The sequence below is a fragment of the Ovis aries genome, chromosome 24, assembly GCF_016772045.2.
Source record: "Ovis aries strain OAR_USU_Benz2616 breed Rambouillet chromosome 24, ARS-UI_Ramb_v3.0, whole genome shotgun sequence".
NCBI classification, from domain to species: domain Eukaryota; kingdom Metazoa; phylum Chordata; class Mammalia; order Artiodactyla; family Bovidae; genus Ovis; species Ovis aries.
Genome location: NC_056077.1, coordinates 11,238,040 through 11,257,589, shown reverse-complemented (window position 1 = coordinate 11,257,589; position 19,550 = coordinate 11,238,040). Strand labels below are relative to the sequence as shown.

Here is a 19,550-nt window from a genome sequence, read left to right as displayed (position 1 = left end):
TGATTTTGGATATGAGTAAAAAGAAATCCAACTTAAAGTGCCTTAAAATATTACAGAATTAATTATCTCACGTAACACTAAGTCCAGGGTTGGTTGATTCGGTAGTGCAGTGACATTATCAGGGGCCAGGTATTTCCCATCGTTCTGAGCTCCCATCCTGAGTGTACTGACTTTCGTCTTCAGACTTGTTCCATCCTCATGGTCATAAGATCACTGCCACAGCTCCAAACATCACACAGGTCTCACACAACAGCCCACGGCCATAAGATAAGCCTTTCTGTGTCTTCATTTGAATGGCAAGAGGCCTGCTCAGAAGCCTCTTGGCAGACCTCTCTTTCCTTCGCTTTGGTCAGGACTGCATCTCAGGCCTACTCCTAAGTCAACTACTGCCAGCGTGGAATTCATTACAGCTGGCCTGATCGGACCCAGATTCACTCCCCCTGCAGCCCGCCTCAGGGCAGAAGCTGGTGGCCACCCAACGTTAGAACAAATTACATTAGCAAGAAAGAAGGGACTGCAGGGTGGGGAATTACCACCTTCTGTTTTAATTATTCATGCTCACTTGCGTAACTGCAATGCAAAAGTTAAACAAACTGCAGGACCAGACTCAGAAAACACAGGTTCCTATCTCATCACCAGCAAATCAACAGTCTGAGCAAATAAACCCAGTCACTTGTCAAAGTCAGAGGAAACGACTCTACCAGGCACGGCAGGCTCTTATTTCTGGGGTCTGAATTCTAAACGAGACACATCAAGTGACCTTATTCCAAGTTTCTCTGGGTCCTGTGTAACCCAACTCACTGGAGAGTCTATTCAAAGGGATCACAGTTTGGGATGCCCACCAAGACACAGCTCAGCTGGCAGTGTAGAGTAATGCTTAGAGTAATGCTTACCTTACTAACAGGGGTTACTAATAGGGGGTGAAATGGGGAAAAACTCCCCAAGTCAAAAACAAAGAGAAATCTGAATGCTAAGCCAAAATCAAAAACAAACAAAAGACACACCGGTCAGAATGGCTATTATCAAAAAAATCTACAAACAATAAATGCTGGAGGGGGTATGGAGGAAAGCAACCCCTCCAACCCTGTTGGTGGGAATGTAAATTGGTTACAGCCACTATGGAGAACACTAGAGAGGTTCCTTAAAAAACGAAAAACAGAACTACCATATGACCCAGTAATCCCACTACTGGGTACATACTGGGAGAAAACCATAATTCAAAAGACACATGCGCCCCAACACTCACTGCAGCATGGTTTACAACAGCCAAGACATGGAAGCAACTGAAATGTCCACCAGCAGAGGAGTGGATAAAGATGACGTGGTACCTACAGAGAACGGACTACTGCTCAACCATAAAAGAGAACTACACAGTACCATCTGCAGAGACGTGGACAGACCTAGAGACTGTCATACAGAGTGAAGTATGTCAGCAAGAAAAACAAGTGTCGAAATTCACGCTTATATGTGGAATCTAGGAAAATGGTATAGATGAACTTATTTGCAAAGCACATATAGAGACAGATATAGAGAACAAATGTATGGATATCAAAGCAGGGAGGGGGTGGGATGAATTGGGAGACTGGGATTGACAAATATACACTACTATATATAATAAAAGAGATAACTTACGAGAACCTACTGTGTAACACAGGGGACTCTACTCAATTCTCTGTGGTGACCTAAAAGGGAAGGAAGTCTAAAAACGACGCATTATATGAATATGTATAGCTGATTCACTCTGCTGTACAGAAGAAACTAATCCAACATTGTAAAGCAATTATACTCCAATAAAAATCAATTAAAAAACCAACAAGACAAAAACACCTAACAGACAGCAAACTAGGGAAAGGGAGATATGCAATATATAGCTAGGGATTAAAGTCATCACAAAACTAAGGAAAACTGCCTGCAAACACCCTTTCCCAGACTACAGCTGATCCCAGGAGAAATCCTGGTACCTGACTGGTATGAAGGTAATTGAGAATGGTCATGCACAGATAAGGCACACTGGGCCACGGGAAAAGGCACACAGTGGAAGCACCATTCAAGGACATACCGTCAGCTACGGGAGATTCGCTTGAACCAGACCAACTTCCCCAGAAAAACAGCAGCAACTGCAAAAGCCAGACTTGTTTTTAAAAAGAACCAAAACAAAACTGAAGTCCTGGGAGCTCTGCAAAGACAGGAAAGATATGAAGAACTCAGATCCCAAAGAGAAGGGACGTCTACAGACATGAGTCCTAACTACATGGAGAGCCAGGTTTTGCTCTGAGGCTTTTTCCAACTACAGAGCAACTCTGGTGAGAACTTAAGAGGAGCTTTCAGAATTCCCACAGTCTTAAAAAAGAAAACAGAAGAAGGAAAGAAAACAGAGGTCAGGACCTGCAGAAGCAGAGGGGCACTGGTAAGCACGTCAACTACGTCCCCCCCAGAATTCAAGTCCACGCGGAGCCCCAGAACGTGACTATTTGGGGGAAGGCTCTAGGCGATGTCATTAGTTGAGAGGCGGTCATACTGCAGCCAGGGAGCGGGGAGGGCGCCTAGTCTGATACAACCGGAGTCCACCTAAGGAGAGGAGGGGACACGGAGGGATGTGGACACGAGGGAAACAAGGCCATGTGAAGACTGAGGCAGCGGCGGGAGTGACAAAGGGGCTGCCGACAAGCACTGCATGCCAGGAACATACCCTCCCCCAGAACCTTCCAGAAGCAACCCTGAGGACACCTAGATTTTGGACTCCTGGCCTCCAGGCTGTGAAAAGGTAAATTATCTCTCTGTGGTCTTGAACCACCCACAGTGTGCAGATTTGCCATGGCAGCTCCGGCAAGCTGATATAAGCTGGAAACCCCAAAAAACTACACCCTGGAAATACATGGGCCGTCATAAATACTAAAGCCCAGGTGTGAACCAGCTTGACCCTTGACTGGACTAAGTGGGTCTCCCTCTGCCCTAACTGTCTGAGAAGCAGCAGTAAACCCTCTCTGAAGAAAGAGAGCACCATCCCGAACTTCAAAGTATCTCTACCCTTGTTCACACACAACATCTGGCATTCAGTCGAAAATAACCAGATACCGTGCAAAGACAAGAGCGGATTCAAAAGGAAAACAAAAACAAAAAATAGTGGACTTTTGGCTACAGGCCGGCGAGAAGGTTAACAAACCCCCACCCTGAAAGCAGTGATAAAGCTGGACAAATCCGACACGAACGACGGCTCCGACACTCCAGAAACTGGCTTCAGTGGCTTCCAACCTGGGCGTGGCTTACTCTTGAAAACTGCTGAATTCCTGATAAGGAGGGGGGAACAGTGCTAACAGGACCACGATGAGTGGCAGCCAACATGCCATCTCGAGGCTCAGGGGCCCCAGGGAGGGGTGCAGACTGTGGTGGATGAAGCAGTTCTGGCCCACCGACAGAGGGCAGGGGTGCGGGGCCCCCAAGGGGTCAACTGTCAACATGGGCCCAGAGTCGCAGGTCCCCAAGTTCAAGAACACCTACAAACCCGTATCTCCACATAAGATCTCATAATCATTCAATGTTGGAATCTTAAAAACAAATTTTTAAACACACTCTACAAAGGATTTCCCTGGCAGTCCAGGGTAAGACTTCACCTTCCGATGCAGGTGGTGCGGGTTCGAGCCCAGTCAGGGAGCCTAGATCCCATGTGCTTCAGGGGCCAAGAAACCAGAACATACACAAAATAAGTAGTATCATAACAAATCAATTAAAAATCACACCCTGTGAGGGCACCGACTTCCAAATTCAGCCCTACATGCAGCCTAAACCCCGAGAACCAAACGCAGCAGGCATGCCCCTGGTAGACTCTCAGTATTATCCCATTATTGTGATTTCCAACAATGTCATTTTGTTCAATCATTACGCTGAAGTTCAGCTTTTCTCTCTTCATTTAGAAACAGAGCTAATGCAACAGCCTTGTGGATTAATTCACCATTATTCACTCTCTCCTGTCACTTTCAATTCAGTTAGTGGAGCTGGAGAGGTCCACAGAGGAGCAATAAAGGGCATCAGGCTGGCTGCCCCTGGAGGCGGGGAGCAGGGAAGAGCCAGGAATTTGACACGGGTCTGACCTGGGCTGGAATCCTCAGCTCTGCCATCTACCAGCTGTAGATGGGAACTTAGGCAACTTATTAACTAACTTGAGACTCAGTGTCATCATTTGAAAAGCGAGGACACCAGCACCTACGCTGGAAAGTAACTGGAACGTTATCACCATGCACCAGTTCAGGCAGATCAATACCAATGCCTCAAGCCCCTGCCACAACCCTACGAGGCAGATCCTGCTACGGTCTTTATTTTACACAGAGGAAACAGAAGCTCAGAGAGAAGATGTCCCAGAGAGCTTGTGTGTGACAAGTCGTGGAGAGGGGATTTCAACCCTGCTTCCCGATCACTAAGCTACACAGAGGGCCCAGCCCCGCAGCCAGGAGGGACGAGGGAGCTGGACAAGGCTCATTTCTGTCTGATCCATCTCTTAGGATTTCCTTTTCTCCATTCTGCCTGGCAAGGCCATTCCAAATGGCTTTAAGAACAACCATAAAAAGCCATTTATCTGATCCTTCCCAACTCTTAGCAGCTGAAAAAACACCTGCCCACCCCCATGAGGTTTTTAATCAAACATTCAATGGCAGGAAAGAGGTTTTAATCAGCCAAGGCCCATCCTGCACCTGTGAATGGTTAATTACTGCTGCCGACAATGATGACAGAAGCCCCTGGCAGCCACTCAGGGGTGAAGCTAGTCTGGTCTTTGCTTTACTTCTAACCGGCCAGGAGACGGTGCAGCACACACTCCCCAGTAGAAACAAAGCCAGAGGTCACTCGCTCATCAGCGTCTCCAAGACGCAAGGGTAGAAATCATGCTAAGATGCAGGGAAACAGTGAGAATGCGAAGGCTGGTGATGCCTCGCAAATGTGTAGGTGTTTCTGTGATCATCAGGGCCAGTAACAAAAAGACAGGAATTCTAGTCTGGATGGGAATAGAAAGAGCCATTCTTCATGGTCAAAAGGTCAGAGCCTCAAGAAGGGGTGAGGTGGAGAAAGAGATTAGACGTGTAAAGGGTGTTTAGGAGAAGGTAACTGGTTAAACAATTGGAGGGGGTGCGCATGTCTCTGAAATGAAGCAGGTGCTTCAATGAGGTTATCTTGTGAATCCGCCTGACAACCCCCTAGGGAGAGAGACGCTCTGTCTTTATAAGTGAAAATGGAAGGCAAGGAGGGGCATTTTCCCAGGGTCATGCCAGGCTTACCCTCGGAGTTTGACTCCAAAGCCATGGTTGCCTCTGCCATGCCCAGGAACTGTCCATAGCCTTGTGGTCTGTTCCACACCAGTTTCTCCAAGGTAGCTCCCCATAGACAGTAAGAAGGAAATAAAAAGAAAGAGGGGCCAGCAAGCTGGAGGGGACTCTCGGAGAAGCCATGTCCTCAAATAGCCATCAATCAGCCCTAAACCACCTCCACACAGAGCTCAGGGAAGCGTCCTCAACATACGATGCCACCAAGGGACTTCCCCGGTGGTCCAGTGGCTAAGACTCTGCACTCCGAAGGTACGGGGCCCAGGTTCAGTCCCAGTCAAGGAAGTAGATCCCGCATGTCCCAACTAAGAGTCTGCATGCTGCAACGAAGATCAAGGATGTTACGTGCCACAACTAAGATCTGGCTCAGACAAATTTTTTTTCTTTTTAAGTGCCACGGAGCCTATTGAGGCTGACATTCAAGGAGGCCAAGGCAGCTAGCTGCAGTTTCTACAAAGACTGAGGCCCATGAAGCTGGCTCTTCTCTGAACTGGCCCACTGTGACCCAGGAAGGTGGAAGAAAAATCAATGGTGACAGGAATCCTTCTTGCAGGCCCAAGAGGAACCACATTCATTTTTGAAAAAGAGCAGCTGGTGAGATGAACAGGATCAAAGACTTGCTGGAGGGCTGAGAGAAAGGGGAAGGGAGATATGCCAACTTGGGTGAGAGGGAAAGGCAGTCGGCAGAGAATTTCCAGACGGCTCTACCAAACATGGCCAGGTCTGATTTCTCGATGTGAAAGGAGTTGGACCAGCAAAAGTTAACACATTTCATTCAGCAGGGACACTAACGTCCCAGCAGAAAGATTCAGGAATTCAAGGTGGCACCCACAAGCAGGGTCTTAAAGAATCTGCTCTTCAAAATCGGGGCAGGGGGGGCGGTTTATACAACTTGATACACTTCAAAGTTCAGATCCAGGGACTTCCCTGGTGGTCCAGTGGCTAAGACTCAGCGCTCCCAATGCAGGTGGGTCCTGGGTTCGATCCCTGGTCGGGGAGCTGGATCCCACATGCCACAACTGAGACCAGGCACAGCCAAATAAATAAATAAATATTAAAAACAAAATAGTTCAGATCCAGGCAGAAACCAGCATTGCAACTGTCCTTCAACTAAAAATAAATAAATTAAGAAAGAAGACCAAAAAAAGTTCAGATCCAAAGCAAACCACTGAACAAATGATGGCTGCACTGCAGAGAACACAGACGAAGGTCCCGAGCACTCACAGGACTGTCCTGTGAACTGAGCGAGTTAAATTATGCGAAAGGCTAACAACCTGCCAGGCTGACAGTAAGTACCCATGGGTGCTAAGAGTTATTATTACAAGCATCATTCCTGTCATTCAAAGACACAAGAGCACAGGACAAGCAAAATGCTGTGACAACTTTAAAATGGATGGTGGCAGAATTCTAAGCTCAGAGATCTGCCTGATTCTTGTCACTGTTACTAAAGACAGATTTAATTATGAAATGCCGTGCCATCCTTGTGCATCAAATCAGAACAGATTATTCACTTCTCAGCAATTGCTATACTACACTGGGGAAATAAGCACCTCAGCAGCAGGCCCCCCCCTGGAGTCCCTTGAGACCACCAACACGTGGCTCTGAGAATTCTGCACAAACGGTGGCTTCCTTTCAATTAACATGCCAGACAACACAGGTACTGACTGCGAGTGAGACCTCCTTACCGTGGATTTCCGCATCACCACGGGCCTCCCGCCCCCAGCAGTCCCGCACAATGACTGCCTTGCTTGTTACTAAAAAATAAATAAAAATTAAAAGGGCAGAGAGGAAGGGATATGCTCTGGAGTTCACCCGGCTGAGCAGTACCTGTTTCGGTTTTGCTGGCAAAGCCTGCTGCCTGTTTGATCGCGGCCGCCGTGAGTGCTAACCCTCGACTCCTCTTCAAGCCGTGCTGCAGGACGGCTTCAAACTGGGCACACAGACAGGTTACCCTGCAAGAGAACCAGTGACTCATCAGTCCACCCTGGGAAGGGAGAAAAACAACCAGGGTGGTGTCAGCATCTCCCGGGGGAGCGAGTGAAGGAACACATTTTTAGATGCCAGGATTTACAGGCAGGTAACTGACATGTAAGTGACTCCTCACTAGCTTTCCCCATCTATGCTCCTTTCAGGTTAACTCAGGGCAGCCCCATGCAGTCCAGCCCCTGTTCATTAGACTGGTGAAAGCACAGTAACGATTCACAAGAGACAAGGGGAAATGGAATTGGTGCCAGCCAGCGGGGGTGGGGGAGAAAAAAAAAACAAAACAATTTAAAAACAAATCAGTTGTGTGCAGGGAGGGGTTGGGTGTTAATTTGTATCCAATTCACAAGTTTCAACTCTAATTCATATCATGTCCTTTATGAAACAAGATTATCTTCTAAGAGATTGAATTCGCAGGTCTGCCAAATTGAAAACACTGTATAATTTCATGGCCACATACCCTAAAGAAATAATATGAATTCTGATTGTTAGTTCTTTATTTTGTTGTTAAGAGATTACATTGTTGAAGGCAGATCTGGAGTTGATGGAATTTTCAATTGTTACAATTACTGTGCATTTAATTGAATTTATTTCTCAATAACCAAAGAAATGGGAGATTCAGGAACACGTTCACAGAGATGAGGTCACCATAACCACACTGGACTCTTAACAGTCCTCCCAGGGCTCCTGGGCCCCCAGCCCGACTGGATCTGTGGACCTCAGAAAGTCTTCCATTCACTCAGGCAACAAACGTTAAGAAATCCAGAACTTGTCCCAGGTGCCAGGAACTGTGCTAGACTCTGAGGATACAAAGGTGGGAGTGAGACAGATAAGGTTCTAGCAGGAAGAGATTCACAAATAAGCCAACCAGATCCCATCAGCTGACGAGCACTCTGAAGAAAATAAAACAAGATGAGGTGGTAGATAGAGCCAAGGCAAGAACAGGCTTAGATGCTGTGGCCTGAAAGGAGGTACCTTAGAGTCATGACCTAGACGCGACAAGAGGCAGCAGGCTGGGCAGAGGGGTGCAGTGCAAAGATCCCGAGGCCACCACCACCTGGCTCATGCCTGCCTAACTGCAGGCATTTCCTGCCCCACCCACCCCCACACATGTAGTAATTATACTCCAAGTATTCATCACGCTCTGGGTGGTAAACATTTTTACATCCATGATTTCACTAGCTACTCCCAGGATGATATGATTGGGGCAGGTATTATTACCTGCATTTTACATGTCAGGAAACTCAGGCTTAGAGACCCTAAAGAGCACATAATAAGTACATAATTAACAGTAATATCCGTACTCCAGACCTACCCACCCCCATGCTATCCAAGGTAGTTCCCACTACACTCTGTACCACAACAAACAGGCTTTATTCTAAGACAAAAGTTCACCTTCTCCCATACGCCACCTTTACTCGAGTGTTCTGTCTATTCCAGGAAACCCTAACACAGTATCAGCAAATACACAGCACATGTACACTGACTCTCTAGTCTGTGCCTGTGGCAGACATCACTAATCCCTTCCAGGCTACTACTGCCAATGATCAAAGTTAGCCCTCCAAAGGAAGGAGTCCCTTCTTGCATCCCAAACCTAACATGTGTCCTCACCTACACCTTCTGGCTTCCAACTCCTGCTGGTCCTCCTGGCTCCCCTGCAGCTAGTTCACGCAGTGCCTGGCACACAGCGTGTGCTCCGTATTTGCTTTTTCAGCGGGTTTGTAAAAGGGTGAGGAACCTCGGCCCCAGAACACTCCCCCACATTGAAACAACCCTCCTCGCTGGGGAGATGCCACTCAGACATTAGATATGCATGTGCTCGTCTGCCTGTGCATCCACAGAGGCACACTCCTGAGGGCTCCCTGCAAAGCTAGGACACCCACCAAAGTTAAATCCCACAGAAACCAAAACAGAGGCATGATAAAGCGGAGCCTGACCCAGGGCCCTGTCTCGGGGCAGTGGGGTGAGGAGGGGGAGGGGGAACCTTGGTCTGTGTTTAGAGGTCTCCATATTAAACCACAGCCTCTATCTTTAAATGAATCATCAGCAAATACAATGATTAACTCCACAATCCTAGTCAGGTTGTTTGGCTCCAATGCACAAGTCAATAACTGCCCCACCAACTCTATAATAACACCTGGCCTCTAAGGGGAATGGAATGCAGGGGAACAGCATTAACCCACCCCCTGAGGTTTGGTTTATGTCAGCAGTATTACCTTCCAGATGCACCTAGGTCACAATCAAACCAACACAGCAGAAAACCAAGGTGGGCGGTAGTCCTATAATTAGTTTATTACAAAATGTCTGCCTTACTGAAGGCCATTCTATTTCTCACCCTCCCCATTTGACCTGAGCTTATATCTACAGGTCATTCAAGACTTAGCTCAAGGAGCCCCTCCTCCAGGAAGCCTTCCTGAGTGCTTCCTCAGGCTGCAGCACTTGGCCAATCTCTCTGTGAACAATCTGCTCTCCACCGCTGTCTCCTCTGGCTAACTCAAGTTCCCTGACAGCCAAGATCACGCCTCCATCATCTTAGTTGCTCCAGCACCTGGCAAGACACCCGGCTTCTGCAATGTATGTGACCAGAACTGTCCCTCCCCTCGAAGAACTCAGAACATGGACTTGACGTCTACTTAGCTAAGAGGGGCATCTCTGGAGATCTTGTATAAGGTGGAATCCAGGTCAGTTATGACTAGGGAACCAAAGAGAACACACTTGTCCAACCACAGGAATCTACACCCTTCATCTTGTAGTGGGCGTGCTATGGACACTTATAATCATGTCACCTGAAGCTGTTCCATTTCTTCTCATCTGACTGAGGGCAAGATGATACTTCCTGCAGAACAGGGCACCTGCTTTCATGGAGCTGTTTTCTCAGCTCAGTCTCTCCTATTTTCCAGGATGCTCTCCACTGAGTGTTCTCTGAGATTCATGTTGAGGGTTGGGGGAAGGACTGGCTGCCTCCACAGCATTTTCTCACATCTATCTGAGTTAATGAATTGGCCATGTTTTTAATTAAGCGGGGCACTTAAAACAGTGGATGTTTTAATTTTTTTTAAAAAGCACCAGCCAAAAAATCACTTCAAGTTTTTATGTCTGCAGCTGTTTACCAGATGAGTGATAAATAAAAGGTGGCATGTTGATACACGCGTGTGTGTGTGTGTGTGTGTTAAATTGCTTCAGTCGTGTCCGACTCTGTGCGACCCTATGGACTGCAGCCCACCAGGCTCCTCTACCGATGGGATTCTCCAGGTAAGAACACTGGAGTGGGTGGCCATGCCCTCCTCCAGGGGATCTTCCATACCCAGGGATCGAACCTGTGTCTCTTAAGTTTCCTGCACTGGCAGGCAGGTTCTTTACCACTAGCGCTACCTGGGAAGCCCCTATATTGATACAATGGAATACTATTCAGCAATAAAAAGGAAAAAAGTACTGACACACGCTACAACAACGACGAGCCTTGAAAGCACTACGCTAAAGGAAAGAGATCAGGCCCAAAAGCCACACACTGCATGACTCCATGAAATGCCAAGAAAAGGTAAATATACAGAAACTGCAAGTGTTGGGTTGGCCAAAACCTCTTATGTGAAAGTGAAAGTGACTCAGTAGTGTCCCAGCTCTTTGCGACCCCATGGACTGCAGTCCATGGAATTCTCCAGGCCCGAATACTGGAGTGGGTAGCCTTTCTCTAACAACTTATGGAAAAACCCAAAAGAACTTTTTGGCCATTACATTAGTGCTCGCCTAAGGCTGGAATCAGGGATTAACTGTAAACTGGCATAAAGAAACTCTTTGGGGTAATGAAAATGCTCTGAAACTGAACTGGGGTGATGACTGCACAACTCTATAAATTTACTTTTAAAAATTCACTGCATTGTACATGTACAAGGAGTAGATTTTTATGGGAAGTAAATTAGACTTCAATTAAGTTAAAAAAATAATAATAAAACCTGCCCTCAGGGTGCTCAGTGAAGGAGTGAAGGAGTTAACGAGTGGAAAATGAAATAACCTTCTCCTGCTAAAACTGAAATAACCTTCTCCTGCTAAAACTGTCTCCCACCACCAGCAGCACAGCTGGACTTTGCACGAGCTTAACTGCTTTACTGCTAAAATTCTGCAGGCACTGGTTTTCCTGAGCTGCGTCCTATATTTCAAGACTGCTTAACCTGTCACATTAATCTTTAATAAGAATCCTAAGAATCCTGTACTTTTTTATGGCAACTATGAGACATTTATGGTGAATTTGAGACAGACAGGATCAGTAATAAAAGCTGCCTTTTAAGAACCACATCAAATTAACCTGGTGACAGAGGGCGTAACTTCAAACAGATCCTTTCACTATGTTATAGCTTTACTGGAATGTTTTGGTGAAAAGCAAGTACAATAGTGAAAATGGACTGGACTGTCCTCATGTGGAAAGCTCCAAAGTCACCTAGAACAGTCGATTATACCCATAAAAACCAGCCATTAACAGCATTAGCCACATCTCAGATTTAAGACAGTGCAATCAACCAGCCTTGCTACAGCAAGGCCATCACCACATGACAGTCATTTGAAACGGGCCATGCCCTACATTTGTGTGTTACAAATTTTCAGAAAAGTGCACATCCTTTCTGGCTGAATTTTACTAGCACCAATCAATCCTCAACTGTAATCTACAAGCCAGATAAAGATTTCAGAATGAAAACATTCAAAACATCCTTTACAACTGTGGAAAGTTAAAAATACATAAAGATTTGACATTTGGGGAATTGGTTAAATGGTAATACAACATATAATTGAATGCCATTTAGCCTTTAAAATATTTATCAAGAGTTTATAATGATAAGCCAACAGGTTTATAATATGAAATGAAACATAAGCAGGGTATGCAACTGTATATTAAGTATGTTTTCAACTATGCTAAAAAAAATTGAAGGGAATTATGTAAAAAATTAACAGCAACTTGGTAAAATAATTACTGGGGATGTCTTTCTTACCTCTATGTTTTTCTCACTTAGCTTCTTTTTTTTGCATTTAAAAAGTATTCATGTCTCAAGAACCAGAAACATTGCTACCCTGAGCTACAAAGAATGAAAAAATATGGCATCAAAGTTATACTGAGGAAAAAAAAAACTCATGCAATCATTATTTGCAGAGAATTTGAAATAGCATTGTTTAAAAGCATAGATTATAAAGTTAAGCCAAAAAAAGGAGACCTACAAAAAGATATAAAAATGTTTTTAACCAGCAAATTTTAAAAGTTGCAATAAAAGAAACAGTAACATTAAAAGCTGATTTTTTTAAGTCAACAAAATGGTGGAGGGGAACAACATTCACAATAGTAACAAAAGTAAAATAAATCATATTTTTAATAAGAAAGATACATGTCTTACATGAATAAAACCACAATATTCTTAAAAGGTATAAAGATCAAAATAAATAGAAACATTGCTATCCTAAATGGGAAGGTTCATTTAAATAAAAATGTCAATTCTTCCCAAATTAACATATACATTTAATACAATTCCAATACTAATCACAGGAAGAATTTGGTCCAGTGTAGTTCTGGGTACAGTGATAAGCCTTAATAGAGCAGTATAGAGAACCTCCCTGCCCCCCAAAATCCAAATAAATATGGAAACATTTTATATATAATAATGGAAGTACTTCAATTCAGATGGGCAAGAATGAGCTACTTAACAGTGTCACTGACACAAGTAGCTATAGGGCTGAAAGAAAATTAAGAATAAACTTTTGTCTCAAACAACCACAGAACTAAATTCCACATGCATAAAGATCAAGAAAATATATATAAGTGCAGAAAAATAACACTTTGGCACCTGATGCAAAGAGCTGAGTCATTGGAAAAGACTCTGCTGCTGGGGAAGACTGAAGGCAAAAGAAGAAGAGGACAGCAGAGGATGAGATGGTTAAGTAGCATCACCAACTCAGTGGACATGAACTTAAGCAAAATCCGAGAGGCGGGGAAGGACAGGGAAGCTGGCATGCTGCGGTCCATGGGGTCGCAAAGAGTTGGACACAATTAGCAACTGAACAACACCAACAAGAAAAATAAACCTGCAAAAAATTATAGAGAAAAATACAGGAGAACTGCAGGACAGGATACTCTCAAAGCAGAACTTTAAAGGTTTATAGAATTAACCACAAAAGAGTTTTAAATTTCAGCATAGCAAAAGATATGATAAATATGGTAAAGCAATAAATGATAGACTAGAGAAAACATTTACAATGCACATAACTGGAAAAAAATTAAAGGCCAGAGTACCTGAAGAGTTTCTACAGATGGACAAGACAAGCAACTCCAAAAATTAAAAAAAAAAACTATTAAAGAAGATGAACAAATACACCATGAAAGGAGGAAATACAGTTGCCCAACAAACACACACAGAAAAAATATTCAATCTCAATGCTGCAAAACTAAGATACCAACTGGGGACTATCGATTTAAAACCAGTCACAGATCTATACTAAGATACCAACTGGGGGCTATCGATTTAAAACCAGTCACAGATCTAGCAAAAGTACAAACAAGTGGGTCCTATTGATAGGAATATGAATGTGAATTGCTACATCTCTCTACAAAGAGACCAGGCAATATAATTTTTTTTTAAAGCCTACACCTTTTGTCCCAGATGGCTCAGTGGGTAACGAACCGGCCTGCAATGCAGGAGACACAGAAGATGCAGCTTCAATTCCTGGGTCGGGAAGATCCTTTGGAGAAGGAAATAGCAACCCACTCCAGTATCCTTGCCTGGGAAATCCCATGGACAGAGGAACCTGGCGGGCTATAGTCTATGTGGTCACCAAGAGTTGGACAGCAACTAAGCACAGACCCTTTGAATCAGCAATCCTACTTCTAGGAATTTATCCTATAAAAATAAAAGCACTACTAATTAGAAATGAGCAAAAACCATGAACAGACACTTCACCAAAGAGGATACACATGTCCAAGAACATGAAAATATGTTCAACGTCATTTGCCGTCACAGAAATGCACGTTAACACTACAGTGAGATGCGCCTACACACCTACAGGATGGCTAAAACAGGAAACCACAAGAATATTAAAAGACAACAAGAAGGCAGAGGAACTGGATCACTCACATGTTGCTGGAGGGAATGTAAATGGCATAGTCAACATGGAAAAGGGTTGGCAGTTTCTTATAAAACCGAACATGCGAATGTCACACAACCCAGAAACTGTGTTCTGGAGCACTTATCTCAGAGAAATGGAAGCTTAGGTTCACAGCAATAGCCTGTACATAAATGTCTCCAGAAGCATCATTTGCACTAGCGAAAACCTGAAAACAACCCAGACATCCTTCAGGGAATAAACAGACTGTGGGGCATCCAGGCCACAGAATACTACTTGGCAATAAAAAGAAGCACACACTATTTATACATGCAACAGTCCAGATGAATCTCAAGAAATTACCCTGATTGGCAAGGAAAAAAAAAAAAAAAGCCAGTCCCAAAAGGTTACACACTGCATGATTCTATTTACATAACATTCTTAGAATGACAAAATTATAGAACTGGAGGAGAGAGTGGTAGTGGCCAGGAGTTCGGGATGGGGAGGGAGGGGACAGGAGGAAGGTGGGTATGGTTAAAAAAAAAGAACAGAAAAAAAAACAGGAGGTACCCTGTGGTGATTAAGTTATTCTGTATCTCGACTATGGTGGGGACACGTGAACCTACAGAGTGATAAAACTGCACAGAGCTAAATACACACACACACAAGTGAAACTAGCAAAATTTGAAATACCTACCACCCAAGAATCTTACAAGGTAAGACCACCGGAGAAAACTGAGTAAAAGATAAATGGGATCTATTTCTTACAATTGCCTGTGCCTCCATAATCATCTCACAATTAAAAGCCAAAATAAACAAATATAAAAGCACGAGAAGGCAAAGATAGACATATACACAAACATCTCTATTGTGGCACTGTTATAACAGTAAAAGCAGAAACAAAACTAGACACAGCCTGAACGCCCCTTAACAGGAAAACACTAATAAGTTACAGGACCGCCACACTACCAAACACTAGGTAGAAATTTTAAAAGAATGAGATGCCAAATCTAAACAACCTAAGCAGCACCTTTCTCCCCACATTTTAAGGCCTTGGAAATCCAGGTGTGCCTCACAGTCGATGGAACTACCCAGTGAAAGCTGACACTCGCTGTTCTTTACTAAGAAGCCACTGACGGCAGGCTGCACCATTATGTTACCCGGTGACCTGGAACAAGGTCCACAATACATGCCCAGGTGTTTGTTTCTTTTTAAAATCAAGTTACAGAGTAACAGAAATGGTAGGATTCCTGTCTGAAGGAGGAGGAAGAGGAAGAGGAGTGGGCCTCAGTTATTCGCATCACCTACACTCGTGTGAGAGGATGGAAGCATCCTTGGAAACTCAGGCCAGCACGTCTAGAGAAGGGTAATGAGGGCTGGGAGGTGAGGCTGGGCTCCTCACCCACAGCATGGCAGCGCCAACATGCGAAGTTCTCGCCCGCTCCTTGCTGAGCCAGGGGTCCATGGGCCAGTAAACCAAATCAGCGCGGTGCTCTCAATCAGTCCTCACTGCTTTGGCCCAGAGCGTCCTCTCTCTGTGCTAGGTAAATGGGACGCAAGTAAACAGCAGACCAGGAGTAAAGAGCCAAAAAGATCTCTGAGAACGGTGGCATCTGTCTAGAAGAAACTGAAACTGGTTTTAATTTTATCCCAGGAACTATACAAAGATAAATCCCAGAAGGATCAAAGGCTTAACTGTAAACAATAAAAATCTTACAGGAAAATGTAAAAGACCACACACATACTCTAACGTCGAGGAAGATCATAAAACACTGAAAACCCAGAAACTGGCAGGTTAATATATGGACCAATAAAGAGACATTTAATTGTGTAAAAAATTCAAGGACTTCCCTGGTGGTCCAGTGGTTGAGAATCTGCCTGCCAATGCAAGGGACACAGGTTCGATCCCTGGGGCAGGAAGATTCCACGTGCCTTGGGGCAACTAAGCCTGGGCGCCACAACTACTAAAACCCGAGCACACAGAGCCTGCGCTCCGCAACAAGAAAACCCACTGCAATGAGAAGCCCACTCACCGCAACTACAGAAAGCCCACATGCAGTAATGAAGGCCCAGAACAGCCAAAAATACTTTTTTTATTTCAATGTAGTATTATAATAGATACTATTATCTGTACTTACAAAGATAATGGACAGATCTGAAAAATATTTGCAATGCAAAAAACAGGTGAAAGGTTAATTAATTACTGTAATAGACAAAGAGCTCTCACAAACTGATAAGGGGACAACTAATCCAACGGAAAACAGGGCAAAGAATATGAAGCTCCTCTGCACAAAAGAGCAAAGTCAAATAGCCAACAAATGTTAAAAAAATAAAAAACTGAAATTCACTGGCAATCAACAGAAGCAAGTTACAATGACAAGTGAGCCACCTCTTTTCACCCTTCAGACTGACAAAACTTCAAAAACACTCAAAACTATTATTAGAAAGGAAGAAAAGGGTAGTTTCACGCACTACCAGTAGAAGTTTTTTAGAAAGATACCTGACCACAACGGTTAAAAATAAACACATTCTCTTTGGCCCAGCAACTCAGCTCCCGGAAATCTCTGTCAAACAAATAAAACCCTCAATACATGAGAAAAGATGCTCAAGGATGCCTACTGTTTCACTGTCCAAAGTAGTAAAAACTGGACATAAAGTCAGTATTACTTTGTAGGCAACTGTTGGTACATTTCACATAATACAATATAGTGCAGCTTTTTAAGAAGAATTTTCAGAACTCTTAACTTGGAAAGGATTTGACAGGATAGTGCCAAGAGAGAAAATACAGATGCAGAACATTATATATAATTGAATTTGTGGAAGACAATGGCAATAAAACCTGTGTACGTGTGTGTATACATATTCGTATTTTATTTCTAAGACTGTGGAGAAATACACACAACAAATGATTCTTAATCATTAACATAAGTTACCCAGAGGGAGGAAGAAGAGATGGGATAGAAAAAAAGAGGGGGAGGAAAAAAAAAAAAAAAAGCAGGTAACAAAGAACTGGAAAAAAATGCAAGCTTGGTAACAGTGAAAACTCACAAGCCAACAGTTTTCAAGATACTATTAGGCCTGAGGATGGCAGATGGGCATGTCAAAAGAAATCAGACGGATATTCTACCAGAGGAACCGGAAATCGAAAAAATAACCTATTTTTAAATGAGTTAAATCATTTCTGACCATTTTTTAAAGTTACTAAAATAAATACAGTAACTGGATTTCCCAGGTGGTCCAGTGGTTAAGACTCTGCACTTCCAATACAGGCAGCGTGGGTACAGTCCTTGGTTGGGGAACTAGGATGTCACAAGCTGCACAGCTTGGCCGGAAAAAAAAAAAAAAAAAAAACACAAAACAACTATAGGAACCTCCCTGGTGGGACTCAGTGTAGCCAAACAAATAAATAAATATTAATTTATTAATTTAAATACACACATATAAAAACACAGCAACTGTCTTCTCTGGGGTAGACAGACCCTCAAGCTTTGGTCCAGATGCAAACACAGGCTTGCACTTGGGATTCTTCTGGCAGATGAGGAGCTTCAAAGTCAGGGATGGGAGGTGAAAGCTGAGAAGGCATCAGTCTAGGGAGCTGACAAATCGAAAGGGAAAAAGAGGGTGGAGAAAGCCAAGAGACGCTCAGTGCAGAAGGACCGAGTAAACGGGAAATCAGGAAGCAGAGACGTGACATCAGGTCCAGCAGCCAATGGATCTCCCGGTTTGGTCAGAGTCCATAACCTGGAAGAAAGAAAACTCCCCACCAAAAGTTTCCTTTCAACAAAGAATACAGTCACAGATGGAGGAAACAAACTTACAATTATTGGGCGGGGGGGGCAGGTGGGGGGTTGTGGGGGAGGATAGATTGGAACTGGTGTCTATATTACTCTACATGAAATAATAATAAGGACCTATTGTATAGCACAGGGAACTCTACTCAATATTTCTGTAATGACCTAAATGGCAAAAGGACCTAAAAAAGAGTAGATAGATAGATAGACTTCCCTGGTGACTCGGTGGTAAAGAATCGCCTGCCAGTACAGGAGATGCAGGTTCAATCCTGGGGTCGGGAAGATCCCCTGGAGAAGGAAATGGCAACCCACTTCAGTATCCTTGCCTGGGAAATCCTCTGGACAGAGGAGCCTGGCGGCAGGTTACAGTCCACGCAGTTGCCAAGAGTCGGACACAATTTGGAGACAAAACGACAAACAACATATATTCACAAAACTGAATCAGTTTGCCTGACACCTGAAACTCACATAGCATTGTAAAGCAACTATCTCCAATAAGAAACAAAGAAACAGGTAAGATGCAAACCATCCCGCAGTATAGATAAATCTTTGGGAAAGCAAAGGCGGCTCAGAATAAAATTTGCAGCCTATTATTAGAGCCAAAAAAAATAGTTTTTTTAAAAAATAAACAAAATCTAAAACAATATACATTTGTTCTGATTTCTGGCCATACCTTAGAGCCAGAGCATTTAGTTCTCATCCCCCGGCCAGTCAGTCTCATCCAGGCTCACCCTAAGCTTTCTGTCCCTTCTCCCAGCACCACCAGCTCTATTCAGCTTCCTCGTCCACTGTGCAGAGCAGCCCCCCTAAGCTTTCTGTCCCTTCTCCCAGCACTGCCAGCTCTATCCAGCTCCCTCGTCCGCTGTGCAGAGCAGCCCCTCTCTCACTGTAACCCTGACCCCATCTCCCTGGCCCACCAGCTCTATCCAGCTTCCTCGTCCGCTGTGCAGAGCAGCCCCTCTCTCAATGTAACCCTGACCCCATCTCCCTGGCCCACCTTCCTGGCCTGCTGATCAGAAGCCACCCTCCCGAAATGCAAACCTGACATCATTTTCCTTCTTGCCACATTCTGCTCGGGTTACATGACGATTTTAGGGGGACCACAAAATGACGTTTTCAGGTTAATCATTTTACTATGTCAAGAAAAATATTTCAGCAGCCATCAATCTTTGATTTCACTGACAAGATCTGAGTAGAAAAAGGGAGGCCTTAAAATTCCACCTCGAGCCAATCTCTGGCACAAACAGTACAGGGGAGTGGCAAAAATTGTGAAAATCTTATACAAATAGCCATAGCTTAAAAAAATAACACTCTATTGGATAAAGTTCAAATGCTTCCCTATGACAGCAAGTCAAGAATCTATTGACTTTCTAGCCAAACTTCCGGCACAAGC

General features: G+C 44.2%; 1 protein-coding gene across 3 annotated transcripts in view; it reads right to left on the bottom strand.

The window, feature by feature from the left end:
* SNX29 (sorting nexin 29) overlaps positions 1-19,550 on the bottom strand; it is a 605,150-nt gene that overhangs the window by 548,163 nt on the left and 37,437 nt on the right. For all 3 annotated transcript variants that reach the window (XM_042240185.1, XM_042240184.1, XM_027961912.2), the window contains exon 4: positions 7,137-7,261. In XM_042240185.1, the coding sequence (XP_042096119.1) occupies positions 7,137-7,261 (125 nt within the window). The remainder of the gene's footprint in view (positions 1-7,136; positions 7,262-19,550) is intronic.